Raw genomic sequence first — 15,051 nt, 5'->3', positions numbered from 1 at the left:
TTTTATTTTATTTCAATTTATATATGCATATATATATATATATATATATATATATATATATATATATATATATATATATTTAATTCTTTATATTTATTGTGCATGTAGTGAAAATTAATTGTCAATTAATACATTGTTAAAAATAACATTAATTTGTTCGAATATATACCATTATAGAGGGATATTAAGGAAAAATTTAAATCATTTTAATTTGTACCATTAATGAATAAAAATACATTAATGCTTTAATTTTATACCACTAATTAATGAATAAAAATACATTAATGCTTAATTTATAGAGGGTTAAAAACGAGTATGTATCTCTGTAGTTGTATTATAATACTCGTTTTTAATGTGTATTATAAACCAAGTTGTATCATCGCATATTCGAGTAAACACTTTTTTAATTTCTCGCTTTATTTGATGACATGCCATACAAACAAAGTATGATGCAGGCACCAGCAAGACAGAGCAGGGGCAAGAGTGTTGTGAAATGTAATGCCCCTCTATATGTTCAGGTATGCCTCTTTGTTCAAGGAATCATCACTCATTTCCGAATTTTTCTTTCTTTCACTGCACAGATTTTTGGGAAAGGCATGGTCGGGGCTTATCACTATGCCGAAAGCTATAGCTACTAGCGAAGAAACAACTTTATTTTTTTATCTGCTACATTTTTGAGAGGCAGGTGTGACTCGGCCCTTCAGACCTCCACCGTACACAACAACCCCTCTAGTTATTTGGTGTTGGACTTCATCTTTCACCGGCTTTCACCCAACAATTCTCCTAACACTTATCAGCCTTAATTACACAATTTATCCTTGTTGGGACTCGAACCCGTGACTTGTGCTTGATACCACTTGTCAGGATCAAGTACTTACCTAACACAAAAAATTATAGCTGGACTATGGATTTCAATTATACTTGTGCATACTTGTGCTGTGACTCATTTAGTAGCTATGAACAAAGAAAGTTTCAATTCTAACGTCAACATTCTTGTCTCATTGGCATTCATGAATTACTGCGTCTATCTGTCGCTTATCTATTATATTTCAACGCCTAATTTTTGTCCACATATTGGTGGTTCGATTTTTGAATTTTGACAGTGTGAACGTGCATCAAAATTCTTGAGCATAAAACAATTCTTTCATTGTATGAATCTTCTATTTGATATTTATTTATCAATTTATACTTTAACAATTATATTATGATAATTATGATGTTTTTGATAACGAGATATATCACAGTCGCTATGCAAATGTGAATAAATTCTGACTTGTAACCCTAATTGATAAAAGATTATAATGAAGTTACCCGTCTAAGTAATTCATAATTGATTGCCTCAAACTTAGAAGCCGACCAGCTAATAAATTATAATTATTATGGGTAATGAATGGTCAATAATTACTTTTAACTAATGACCTCCGAAAGATGATTGATGAATTTCCACCCTGCCCATTAGAAGAGAAGCATATTATTAATTGGAACATTTTAACTTTTTTTTCCTAATTGATTAGATAATATAGTATAAAACAATACAAAATAATAACACACAATTGCACAAATGTATAAAGTCACAAGATTTTAAAAAATACTTCTATACATACTATCTTACTGTTATTGAGACATGTTATATACTATTCTTCATATGTGTGAGTGAATTGATAAATTCTATTATGAGTTAACCAAAAAAAAAGAGGTCAGTATGACCTATATATATATGGTACTTCATATAAGATTATTTAATTAAAAAATAGTGGAAATAAAAAAAAAACATTCTTTTATTATTATATAACCACTTGAAATGTGAAATACTGAAATATACCACTTGCATGTAAGATGTAACATAACAACGAAAGTTTACCCTAAATAAAAAACAACTAAAGTCAAAGTAAACTTAAGAAAACACTTTCAAAATTCGTAGCAGTATTGAATAATATATAGAGGCCAGTCCAGGCCAGGCAAATAGCCAATAACATTCCCTAATCTTTTATCCACAACCATGCAGCCAATTAGCTTTGCTTTTCGTCAACTCTTCTCTCTCTCATTTATCCTTTTAGTGCTTTCATCTGCCATAGCCCAAACCCCAACCCCTAACACCACCACAACCGCCACCAACACCACCACGACCACCACCAACGCCACCACAACCACCATCACGAAAGGTCCCACCATAACTAAACCGGGATGCCCGCGTAAATGCGGGAACCTAACCGTCCCGTACCCGTTCGGAGTCGGGCTAGGGTCTGGTTGCGCGATAAACCCGAGCTTCGAGATCAATTGTAATACATCCTACGATCCTCCGAGGCCTATGATATGGAACATCCAAGTCTACGAAATCTCCGACGCGCATCTTCGGGTCTCCAACATTGTTGCTTTCAAATGTTACACCCCCACGGGCGGCGTGCTCCAGGAGTTCACGCCGTGGGTCAGCCTCGGAACTTCAAGCCCGTACACCTTCTCGCCGCAAAACCGGTTCACCGTCGTCGGGTGCGACGACGGCGCCATTTTGGCCGGTAATAACCGTTTAACCGGTAAAACATTCGCCAACGGCTGCCCGGTCGTGTGCACCAAACCGGAGGACGTGCGCGTGGGGAACTGTTTAGGCGCGTCTGGGTGCTGTCAGATTCCGATTCCGAAAGGGTTGAAGTCTTTTAACATAAGCACTATTATTAGCCTCAACAACCATACTAAGGTCTGGTCTTATGATCCCTGCGGCTACGCTTTCCTCGGCGAGGGGGACCGGTTTAATTTCCGAGGAGTGGATGACCTTAGAGACCTCAACTTTTCGCGACGGACTTTGGATAGCGTTCCTATCCTTCTTGACTGGGCTATCGGTAATCTTACCTGTGACGACGCGCGAAAGAGCGACGGCTATGCGTGCAAGGAAAACAGTCACTGCGTCGATGCCGATAATGATTCTAGAGGGTACCTTTGTAGCTGTAACGAAGGTTATGAAGGCAATCCTTATCTTAGCCATGGCTGCCAAGGTACATATAACATTATTATATTCCCAGTTTCGCCGGACTAAGTGTTTATCACTATGTCAAAAATTATAGTTTATAACGAAATTTGGTCTAATTTTATTTTCTTATACCTGTCACATTTTTCATAAGCAAGGTGCTAGATTGGTATATTATATGGGTATTTAGTAATGGGATGTTTTTATTTTTATTGTGTTGCAGATATTGATGAGTGTGCAGATCCAAATAAGAATGATTGTGAGAAGATATGCACAAACACGGCAGGGAGCCATAAATGTTCTTGTCCAGATGGGTACAGTGGTGATGGGAAAAAAAATGGAAGTGGATGCATTGCCCCTAATAATAATTCAGAGTTTCCCTGGATCAAGTTTTCTGTGGGTAAGTACTTCGTAACAATTTATATATCTTAATAACTTATTTTGATGATGTGATTGCAATTAATACAATATTCATACATCAAGCTGCATTATTAAACAATTTATTTTTTTAAAAAGAAAACTAATATGCATCAACATCTAATATTTGTAAAGAAACATAACTTATGATTAGGAAAAATTGAGTCACACATTTAATTACCTCAACAATGTTGTTAAGCATGTGAGCTAGGCCTAGATAATAAATTGGCAAATGTTTGAATAGCCTACTATAATTAATTGGAAAACATGTTTGAAAAGTCAACGGTTATCTTCAATATAAAATGGTAGCTAGACAAGTACTAGTGTACTAGTTGTGCAGTTCGTGTTGTCATGAATTGTAGTCTATAAAATAAATGAAGCCACCCACTGCACATATAGCATAATTTTACATTTTTATGAACATTAATGTATAAAATGTAATCCTATTCATACACACACACACATATATATAAACCTGTCAAGACTAAGTCCAATGATCGGACATCAATTTTATTTGGTAAGATCATACAAAGTGCAGGATTGGGAGCTGGCTTTTTGTCATTGGTGATTGGAGTAACATGGCTATACTTCTTTTTTAAGAAAAGAAAACTCATTAAACTTCGGGAGAAATTCTTTCAACAAAATGGGGGTCTAATCTTAAAACAACGAGTCACTACAACTGAGGGCGGTGTAGAAGCAACCAAAATCTTCACAGCCGAGGAGCTGGAGAAATCCACCAACAACTACGCGAGTGACCGGGAACTTGGCCGAGGAGGAAATGGCATTGTTTACAAAGGCATCCTTCCAGATAAACGCATAGTTGCCATAAAAAAAGCCAAGAACGTAGATGATACCAAAATAGAAGAATTCATCAATGAGGTTGTCATCCTCACTCAAGTCAACCATCGAAATGTGGTCACACTCATAGGTTGTTGTTTAGAGGAAAAAGTTCCTTTGTTGGTCTATGAGTATGTCTCCCATGGAACACTCTCCGAGCACATCCACAATCAAGGCAGGTCGAGTTGGCTGTCATGGGAAAATCGTTTAAGAATAGCGACAGAAACAGCTAATGCACTTGCTTATCTCCATTCCTCAACAGCGATGCCTATAATACATCGAGATGTAAAGTCTGCCAATATATTACTCGACGATTATTACACCGCAAAGGTAGCAGATTTTGGTGCTTCGAGACTAATCCCTTTAGACCAAACCCACCTGGCTACCTTAGTCCAAGGAACGTTAGGATATTTGGATCCTGAATACTTCAGAACCAGTCAATTGACTGAAAAAAGTGATGTGTACAGTTTTGGAGTAGTTCTCAGTGAACTCTTGACTGGGTTGAAACCAATATCTAGTGAAAGAAATGAGGAAGATAAGAATTTGGCATCATATTTGGTAACCTCCATGAACAAGAATCAATTGTTCAAGATTTTGGATCGTAGGGTTTTAAGGGAAGCAGCATTGGAGCAAATTCAAAAGGTTGCCGAGCTTGCAAAGAGATGCCTCCACTTGAATGGTGAAGATAGGCCTACAATGAAGGAAGTGTCAATGGAACTCGAAGGGTTGAGGAAGCTTAATAGACAAGCATGGAATAATGGACAACAAGTGTTGCATGAGGCATTTGATGGTCAAATGAACGATCAGGATGAACCGTCCGACCTTTATACAGTCCAGATTAATTCTTCTATGTTCACTAGTGAGTATTCTGGACAATATACCTCCAACAGTTCCAACATGACATCTCCTTTGAATAGAAGCCAACAGTGATATGATGCCTTATTTACAACTTTGCATGCATGCTAGGCTTGAAACTATTTTCAATTCTCATGTCAAATGTTGTAACACAAATTTTCCTTTTAAAAAAATTGTTATTGCTAATTTTGTAGGGATTAATAAAATGTTTTCATTTTTGGTTGCTTTTCTTTTCTGTTGTGTTTGGATTGATAGAAAGATTACCACTTGTATCTAATCATAAACTGGAGGTTTGTTTTGTCTCATAGATTATAATTGAAGGGTTTTTGAATTGCGCGACAAAAAATACAGTCAAAGAAATCTCTTCTTCTCTGTCAATGGAATTGGTTTGCCATAGCTAGGCTTCCTGGTCAAAATATTCTGATCTTTACCTTCTTCTGTGATCTTTTCGGAACATCTATCTATCCATGTAATCAAAGTTCCCTAGAGTAATGGTGCACAAATTAGAGTTAATCGGCTCATCATGCATGTATGGTTCTCAAAGGCTATTCCTTTATCCCATTTTGTATGACCTAATTATACTTTAGTGAAATTTATACTTTTAGTCTTTAAGTTATAAGGTAAGTATAAAAATTGGTTTTCAAAGGTAAGTATAAAATTGTTGTCGTCTCTAATTAAGTTATAAGGTAAGTATAAAAATTGGTTTTCAAAGGTAAGTATAAAATTGTTGTCGTCTCTAATTAACATTGGGGTGCTATAGTACTTTCTAATTAGTCATCAAGATGACTTAGCTTATTTAGCTAGTCCTTTTAAAGAATGTTATTATTTTGGAGAGTTAATTTTATTTTTTGTCCTATATTTATATGTGGCAGTTCCTTTTTAGTCATTTTCTATTAGAACATTCCCATTTGGTCTTAGTATTATTGTGGCATGATCATTTTTGGTCCTTCATCAAGAAAACAGTTTAAATGTCGTTAAATACAAAAGCATTTCAATCTTTAATTATATTTTTTTTTCAAAAAAATAAACATAAAAATATAGCAGGGTCAACTTACTTTGTTTAAAAAAGATCAAAATACCCTTGTATATCGTATTTATGTGTATGTGTATTATGAACATGACTTCTTTGCATTAAGAACATGAAATTTGTACATTATAAAGTCAAATTTTGTGTATTAGATAATCAGGGTCCATGGTGCATTGTGGACCCTGGTCCACGATATAAATTACCTCCTTTTAGACTTTTGTTATCAATATACCTATAAATCTATAATATATATAATAAATTCTTTTTTAAAATCGGGCACCCAATTTTGGGGCCAAATAAAAATGAGGGATGTGGTAAGATTTAAGAGAGTACATATAGTAGAATTCTATAGTTGAGTTAAAATAGATCAATTTTTTTAGATTTATTTACCTCATTAAAATCACTAATATAGAAGACAAGATATATTGTTATCATCAATATTAAAATTGTTTGTTATAACTTCTGCGTTTTTTTTTTTTATTTTTTGGGTGATGGTTATAACTTCTAACAAAAATTTAGTTGTCAAATTCACATGTTTAGATATCGTAACAAAATATTGACTTGCCATAAAATTAAAACACGAGTATTATTAATTACTGAGTATTAATTAGTTGACTTTGAGTATGTATCGTATTGAATATACACAGCTGAAAGAGATCGAATAATAATGTAGTTAGGCAAAAATTTTGTGTGAGATCGTCTCATCGCGTGAGACGGGATGGGTCGAATAATAATGTAATTAGGCAAAAACTTGTGTTTGATATATATATGGGAATTGAAAGGAAGAATTATTATAAAGGTCAAAATGTGCAAGTAATTGCAATTCCTAGGGAAAGATGTAGGATTAGTAGGGATGGATATTTGATCCTCGCACTCTAAACTTTCTTCACATGTATTATGAAATTGCAATAATTGAGTTAATATCTAATTTAGCCTGGACTATAATGGTTTTTCTCTATTTAGTCCTAAATGTTTTTTTTTTTGTGCTTAATTGGGTTCTGAACTTCGATGGCTTTTCTTAATTAAGTCATTTGTTAAGATAACTTAGTAATTTCCCTTCTATTAAAATTCAATTTAGTCATCGACTATAATAATTTTATCCAACTTAGTCATCAACTATAGTAATTTTATCCAATTTAGTCATCAGACAATAATAATTTTTCTCAATTAATTAGTCCTTAATTTTAACAGTTGAACACTCAATTAGGTAAAACTATCGATGGCAGGGACCTAATTAAGCACAAAAGATATTTATGACTAAATCGAGAAAAAACACTATAATCGATGTGAAATTTACAATTCCTCCGGATCAAACTTTAAAAATTTTCATTTCTTGAAAATAAGTGAGAAAAGAATTATAATTCATCTCGATCAAGTATGCCATTGAACTATTTATAACGATTCCTATGTATTATTGGGCTCAAAAGGTCATTAATTGGTCCATGTATAGTTCTCAAGAGTACGTAGTTCCCTTTGATAGTACGTACGCTCTATATATACGGAGTACTATATTAGTAACTGCTGAAGAAAGTTGACATTATTGCTTGTATTCCAAGATTGCATTATGAGGGGATAACAAGGTCAACTGAATTTATGTTCCAATATTGCTGCGTCAATGTCCTCTAGTGATCAATGAAACCTGCTGGCCTGCCTATCAGGCAAGTCATTGACTAACCCACAAAAAAAAAAAAAAAAAAACTTTATTCTTATCGTATATTGTTCCTTTTTATGATGAACAATAGCTAACCGTGATTTTTTTTTTTGTTAGATCACGGGTATTTTAAGTAGGTTTTAACTATAGGAGATATCTTTAAGCATGTATCAGGTTTAACCTTATTCCGTTCGCACCGAACTAACTTAATTAAAAAGTAAAGTGTTTGCTAGATTAATTTTTCTATATGAGAGTGGGTTTGAACTCTCAACTTCTGTTAAGGAATGAGAGTACACGGTTACTCACGCCAATCAAGTTAGTTAAAGCCAATAGTGATTAATACAACAAATTTTTATGGGCTCATTTATAACTTTGTGTAAAAAGAGCTTTACTATGCTTACCAAACTGGTGGCGTGGACAAATTATACTATGGACCATGGTCCACATTGTAATGTGGATCATGATAAATGTTCATTTTAATTTTAATATATTAAAAATTTATTTATTTTTATTAAAAAATAAACATTCAATGTATTAAAAATAATTTTTCAATATATTAAAAATAAATTTTATGCCAGTTGTTGATCTTGCAAAGGTAAACCATGGTACATTGTATAATGATTGACTTGCATATATGCAGTCCGTGGTAGGCCAGCAATTATTTTCCCATGTTAAATCTTGTAACACAAAGTTGCACTTTTTTTTTAATTGCTTTTGCTAATGCACGCCTGCACTGCTGTGTATGGATTAGGGGAAAAGACTAAGGGTGTGTTTGATTGGTGGGTTTAGGCATAAGGAATGGGTATGAAAGTGATTGCTTGTGTTTGGTTGATAGGTTTTGTGAATGCTACTATGGGTTTGGAATACCCCATTAATGATAAAACCCAACCCTTATTATATAAGGGTTTCATCTCTCTTCCTCCTTTCTTCCTCAACTATTAATAACCATTCCCATTCCACCTAACTACCAAACATGCTAAATACTTTCACCAAAACCCATTACCATTACCAATTATTTGATACCCATTCCGATTTCGATTCCCATGTGCGAACCAAACACACCCTAAATAATCCCTTAAACTATTTATAAAGATTCCTATGTATTATTGGGCTCAAAAGGTCATTGGCCCATGCCTAGTTCTCAAGACTACCTAGGTCCCTTTTATAGTACGTTCTACATGTAGTATATCATGAATTTCTGAAGAAAATTGAATTTATTGCTTGTATTCCAATATTGCAGTATGAGGGGATAAAAAGGTCAACTGAATTTATGTTCCAATATTGCTTACTGTTCAACGAAACCCGCTGGCCTGCCTGGTTGGCGAGTCATTGACTAACCAAAAAAAAAAAAAAAAAAAAGGCACTCAACCTCAATATATTTGAGGTTGTGATTTGGAGATGGAATATAATAAATGTTGAAAATAAAGTCTGCACAGACAACTTAATTGGTTCATGACTGGTAGATTATAGGTATGGATTGTTAAGTTATCGTAATTTATTTCAATACTATCTTGTCATACCAGGATGTGGGGTCTTGGGATGAAGAAATTTTACTTTTTGTGAGCAACGAATGAATGCTGCAATAGTTAATTTGTTAATGAACAAAACTTTATTCCTATAAAATATTGTTGGTTTTTATTATTAAATACAAAATGAAAAAAGCTCTAATATTATCGTTAAAAAAAAAAAGGAAAAATGGCACTTTTTCCCCCTATGTTATGTGCATATAGCACTTTTCCCCCTGTGTTATTAAAATGGCAATTTTTCCCCCTGAAATGTTAAATTGACATTATTACCCTTAAAAATAATTATTTCATTTATTTTTCTTCTCCAACAAATTATTATTTATATGTATGGATGATCACGATTCGGTTCGAACCTAACCAAACACTGTAACAATCATACCGAAATAGTATGGACAGTTCTGGTTACGAACCGAAAAATTTAAAATTAAATAATTGTTGAACCGTGAACCGGAACTTAGCCACAGTCATATATAGTGAAATTGATCAAACACTTATTTTGATAAATAGGTACGATTCGGTTCCAATTTCGATTTTGAACCGCCAATCAAAACTTATGTATTTATTTATTTATTTTTATAATTTTATTTCTTATTTAAAAATAGTCTAAATTTAACAATTATTTTATTTTATTTTTTCGGTTCTGAATCGTAACCGTAACCGTCTATACTATTTAAGTTCAATTTCTACAGTGTTCGATTAGGTTCGTATCGAACCGTGATCTTCCATATATATATTAGTAACAATTGATTGGAGAATAAAAATAAATGAAATAGTTATTTTTAAGGGCAAAAATGTCAATTTAACATTACAAGGGAGAAAACTACCACTTTTAAAATAACTGAGGGGGAAAAACAGCCACTTTAATAACACAGGGGGAAAAAGTGCTATAAGCTTATAACATAGGGGGAAAAAGTGTCATTTTCCCAAAAAAAAAAAACAAATTGAATGTTAAAAGACATGTATATTATTCAGTTCTATATTATTTTTTCCTGTTTTCTTTTCTTGAGAAGGCAGCATCCTCTGATCTCCATTTCCAATTCACTGACTTGCTAAGTTGCTATCACATCCAAGTCAAAAGTCAAAACGTTCTAGACTTAAAATTCTTTAATTGCAAGTTGCAACTGTCTGTATACTGTAATTTCTTCATCAACTTGGAATATAGTATGTATAGTACTTTCCTCTTTATATATATCCCCATACTATTTAGTACCATTTTTTATTTTTGTTTTAAAATTGAGTGGCTGCTAATGAACAGTTATTCTTCACAAGAAATGCAATTTGTATTCATTTGTCTATCTTCATATACTCTGTATCCAATTTATTACTTTTGTAGACTTTTTAATATGAAAATATTTTTTTTTGAAAGCATATGAAAATGTTTTAAAACATTTATAAATGTCTATGATACATATTTTTATAAACTCGTACAAAATTAATGAAAATATAAAAAATGGTATGAAAGTCTTAAAAATTATATCAAATTTATCATTTTAAAAGTCTTTGAAAATTTATAAAAGTTTTGAATACAACCTTGTTTAACAATAACATGCATTCTTTAGCCCCACCATATTATTCCTCCCATGATCATATATATGTCCATATTGGAATTGGCATTATTATTCAACTCTCAAATTTAAATTATATTTGTGTTTCGTAGTTTGATCGGGTAGTGTGAATTGCAGCAATTAGAAGCGACTGTCCAATTATAATTAAGTCAAAAAGGTAAGCTTCATAGAAATTAGTAATATATAATACCAGTACTTGATAGGCCTGTAATAGCATTGCACAATCATTCATCCACAATTATCATGCATCCTATTAACTTAGCCGCTGTTTTTCTCCAACTTGTTTCCCTCTCCTTAGCCCAAACACCCACCACTAACACCACCACGACCACCACGAAGCCAGGATGCCCGCAAAAATGCGGGAACCTAACCGTTCCATACCCGTTTGGAATCGGGCTAGGCTCGGGTTGCGGTCTGAACCCGAGCTTTGAGATCAGTTGCAACACATCCCGCAATCCTCCCATGCCTTTGATAGGGAACATCCAAGTCTTCGACATCTCCGAGACCCACGTTTGGATCTCCAACGTTGTTGCTTTAAGATGCTACACCTCGGCAGGGGGCTTCCTCGGGGAAATTCCCGCGTGGACAAACCTCGGCACTTCAAGCCCCTACACTTTCTCCGACAAAAACAAGTTCACCGTCCTCGGGTGCCAAGACGCGGCCGTTATAACGGCTAACAACCCCTTAACCGGTAAGAGCTTCGCCAACGGCTGCCCCGCCGCGTGCACCAAACCGGAGGACGTGCGCGTGGGAAGTTGTTTAGGTTCCGGTGGTTGCTGCCAAATTACAATCCCGAAAGGATTGAAGTCTTTTAACATAAGCAGTATGATGAGCTTGAACAACCATAGTGGTGTTTGGTCCTTTAATCCTTGCTCGTTCGCTTTCCTAGGCGAGGCCGACCGGTTTAGCTTCCGAGGAGTGGATGACCTTAGAGATCTGAATTTTACCCGACGGGTTGCGGATAGTGTTCCTATCCTTCTTGACTGGGCTATCGGTAATCTTACCTGTGACGGTGCACAAAAGAGCAACGATTATGCGTGCCAGCAAAATAGTCGCTGCGTTGATGCCGATAATGATTCCGGAGGATACCGTTGTACCTGCGAGCAGGGTTTCCAGGGCAATCCTTATCTTAGTCCTGGATGCCAAGGTATAGTATTTAATTTCAAGTTCTTTTGGTAAGTCCACGAGGTGTTCCAAGTCCGTTTAATGGTCCTGGTCCACCGGACTAATTTACACTGGCTCCGGGAGGTAGGGAGCTGGTCTAAAGGGAATCATCATGTGTGAGAATTGTACCCTAATTCTCCTAAAATTCTTATTCAGAGCTCACTTTTAATTTCAGGTTATTCTTATTTAGATCGAATTAGCTAATATATGCCCTTGTTGGGAGTTAGATTTATAACAGCTAGGGTTGTAAGACGAAATTTACTTAATGGGGGCACTGATGGTTTTCGATCTTGGTCACTCAAAAAAGCATTTGAATGGTTTGATTTTGATTTTACTTTATTGTTTTGTAGATATTGATGAGTGTGCAGATCCTAATAAGAATGACTGTGAGAAAGTATGCACAAACACAGCAGGGAGCCATAGATGTTCTTGTCCAGATGGGTACAGTGGTGATGGAAAAAAGAATGGAAGTGGTTGCATTGCCCCTAATAATAATTCAGAGTTCCCCTGGATCAAATTTTCTGTGGGTAAGTGCTTATTTACAAGTTTTTGTAAAATATAATATGGTTGAAGTATATATCCGATATTTGATTTTACACATTCCAATCAACATTTATTTATTTTTTTTTGGTGGCTGTCAAAATGAACCAAAATTGTTTTAATTTTGTGTAATTTGGCCAATGAAACATTTAGAAATTAAAGTAATGATGAGTTAGCTATAGGTAAATATTACATCTTAGTTTTCACATGCATAACAGCCTAACAGGTTTATCATTGTCCTATTATGAAGTAACTCAGTATTAGTCAAATGAAGCACGCGGCTTTGTGCTAAAATCTTAAATCAAGCTATTATACTTGTAAAAAAGCAAACAAACAAACAAAAGATAACTGTACTCCAAATTAAATAATTATGGCCTATTTTTTTTTTAATAAATCCAAACAAGATATTATATTACTCGTACCTATATTAGTTTCTATTTAACTTCCTAGCTAAGGTTAATTAGTCAACTAATTTGTAAAACCATACTAAATGCAGGACTAGGAGTTGGGTTTTTGTCCATGGTAATTGGAGTAACATGGCTATACTTCTTTATCAAGAAAAGAAGACTCATCAAACTCCGTGAGAAATTTTTCCAACAAAATGGCGGTCTAATCCTAAAACAAAGAATCACCACAACAGGTGATGGTATAGAAGCAATCAAAATCTTCACCGCCAATGAACTGGAAAAAGCTACCAACCACTACTCAAGTGATCGGGAACTTGGCCGAGGTGGAAATGGCATTGTTTACAAAGGCATTCTACCGGGTAATCACATAGTTGCCATCAAGAAATCTAAGAATATGGATGAGACCAAAATCGAGCAATTCATCAATGAGGTGGTCATCCTCAGTCAAGTTAATCATAGAAATGTGGTCAAACTTCTAGGTTGTTGTCTAGAGGCAGAAGTTCCCTTATTAGTGTATGAGTATGTCTCTCATGGAACTCTCTATGAGCACATCCACAAACAAGGCGGCTCGAGTTGGCTATCATGGGAAAATCGTTTAAGAGTAGCTACAGAAACAGCCGGCGCACTCGCCTATCTCCATTCCTCAGCAGGCATGCCTATATTTCACCGAGATGTAAAGTCAGCCAACATATTGATAGATGATTATTACACTGCCAAGGTATCCGATTTCGGTGCATCAAGATTAATCCCATTGGACCAAACTCACGTGGCTACGTTAGTCCAAGGGACGCTAGGATATTTGGATCCTGAGTACTTCAGAACAAGTGAATTGACAGAAAAGAGCGACGTGTACAGTTTTGGAGTAGTTCTTTGTGAACTTTTAACCGGGCTGAAACCGATATCCAGAGAAAGAAGCGAGGAGGAGACGAATTTATCAGCATACATGGTGATCTCCATGGATAAGAATCAATTGTTCAAGATTCTTGATCGTCGTGTATTGAGGGAAGGGGCGTTGGATCAAACTCAAAAAGTTGCTGAGCTAGCGAAGAGATGTCTCCACATGAATGGGGAAGATAGGCCTACAATGAAGGAAGTGGCCATGGAGCTTGAAGCTTTGAGGAAGTTTAATAGACAGTCATGGAGTCGTGGAGAGCAAGTGCATGAGGTTTTTGGTGGTCAAATGAATGATGAAGATGGACCGTCTGACCTATATATGCTCCAAATCAATTCTTCTACGTTCACTAGTGAGTATTCTGGGCAATACACCTCTTCTACGGGTATGAATCTTTCCACAAATAATAGCCGAAGGTGATTAATTTAGATGATCGCACTTGACTTATTTGTAATCAGGAGTGCTTTAATTTACTAATAAGGTTTAGTTTTATTGCATAATTTAAGTTGATCCGTTTGATTTTTATAGATGTAAAATTGAGATTGATTCTTAATTTTCTCTTTTAAGTACTTATTCTTATTTGATCAAATAAATAAATATATTTCACATGGTCGAATATTAACATATTGACACAAGTTTATTTGAATTCCTGAACCTTCTAATAGCCAAGAAAAATGCGTGCTTTCAAAATATATTATTTTATCACATATTACGATATTACCATGAAAGAATTTATAATTCCCTTTTGTTTTAAAAGTATTCAATACGTATTACGTCAACGGTCAACCTGAGGCTAGTTGTCACTGTTCAATTGTCAATGGTTCAAACTGTACTTCGCTTAGACCCACCCTGGCCACCCACCGTATATACTCTTCTCCCATATCACAATTAGCATTATTTAACTTTTTAATATATTCTTAATTTGTAGACTAAACAATATATTACGGTACGGAGTGTACCTTTTTTTTTTTTTTTTTTTGATTTCATTAATAAATAAAAGTAGTTAATCGATCATGCATTACTACAAGACAAAAACTTGTGTGATATCGTCTCACGAATCTTTACCTATGAGACATGTCGTGTTAATATGAAATGTAATACTTATACTAGTAAATCTAATACTAATCAGGAATAAAATATTCATTACTTATATGTGAAAATATAATACTCCATGCTTTTGAAGAAAAATATAATACTTTTACATTTTGATG

General features: G+C 34.6%; 2 protein-coding genes across 2 annotated transcripts; both read left to right on the top strand.

Annotated features, from left to right (window-relative positions):
* The first annotated feature begins 1,991 nt into the window (after positions 1-1,991).
* Positions 1,992-5,294, top strand: LOC116005980 (wall-associated receptor kinase 2-like). The gene is made up of 3 exons (XM_031246215.1): positions 1,992-2,987; positions 3,183-3,359; positions 3,915-5,294. The coding sequence occupies exons 1-3, from the start codon at positions 2,000-2,002 to the stop codon at positions 5,141-5,143; spliced, it is 2,394 nt and encodes a 797-aa protein (XP_031102075.1). The 5' UTR covers positions 1,992-1,999; the 3' UTR covers positions 5,144-5,294.
* Positions 5,295-11,065: 5,771 nt separating this feature from the next.
* LOC116006292 (wall-associated receptor kinase 2-like) lies at positions 11,066-14,475 on the top strand. Its single transcript, XM_031246607.1, has 3 exons — positions 11,066-11,984; positions 12,352-12,528; positions 13,038-14,475. Exons 1-3 carry the CDS (start codon positions 11,081-11,083, stop codon positions 14,258-14,260), a joined length of 2,304 nt encoding a protein of 767 aa, XP_031102467.1. The 5' UTR covers positions 11,066-11,080; the 3' UTR covers positions 14,261-14,475.
* The last annotated feature ends 576 nt before the right edge of the window (positions 14,476-15,051 follow it).

Source organism: Ipomoea triloba, chromosome 15, assembly GCF_003576645.1.
Source record: "Ipomoea triloba cultivar NCNSP0323 chromosome 15, ASM357664v1".
Taxonomy (NCBI): Eukaryota; Viridiplantae; Streptophyta; class Magnoliopsida; order Solanales; family Convolvulaceae; genus Ipomoea; species Ipomoea triloba.
This window is presented reverse-complemented; position numbering and strand designations above follow the sequence as displayed.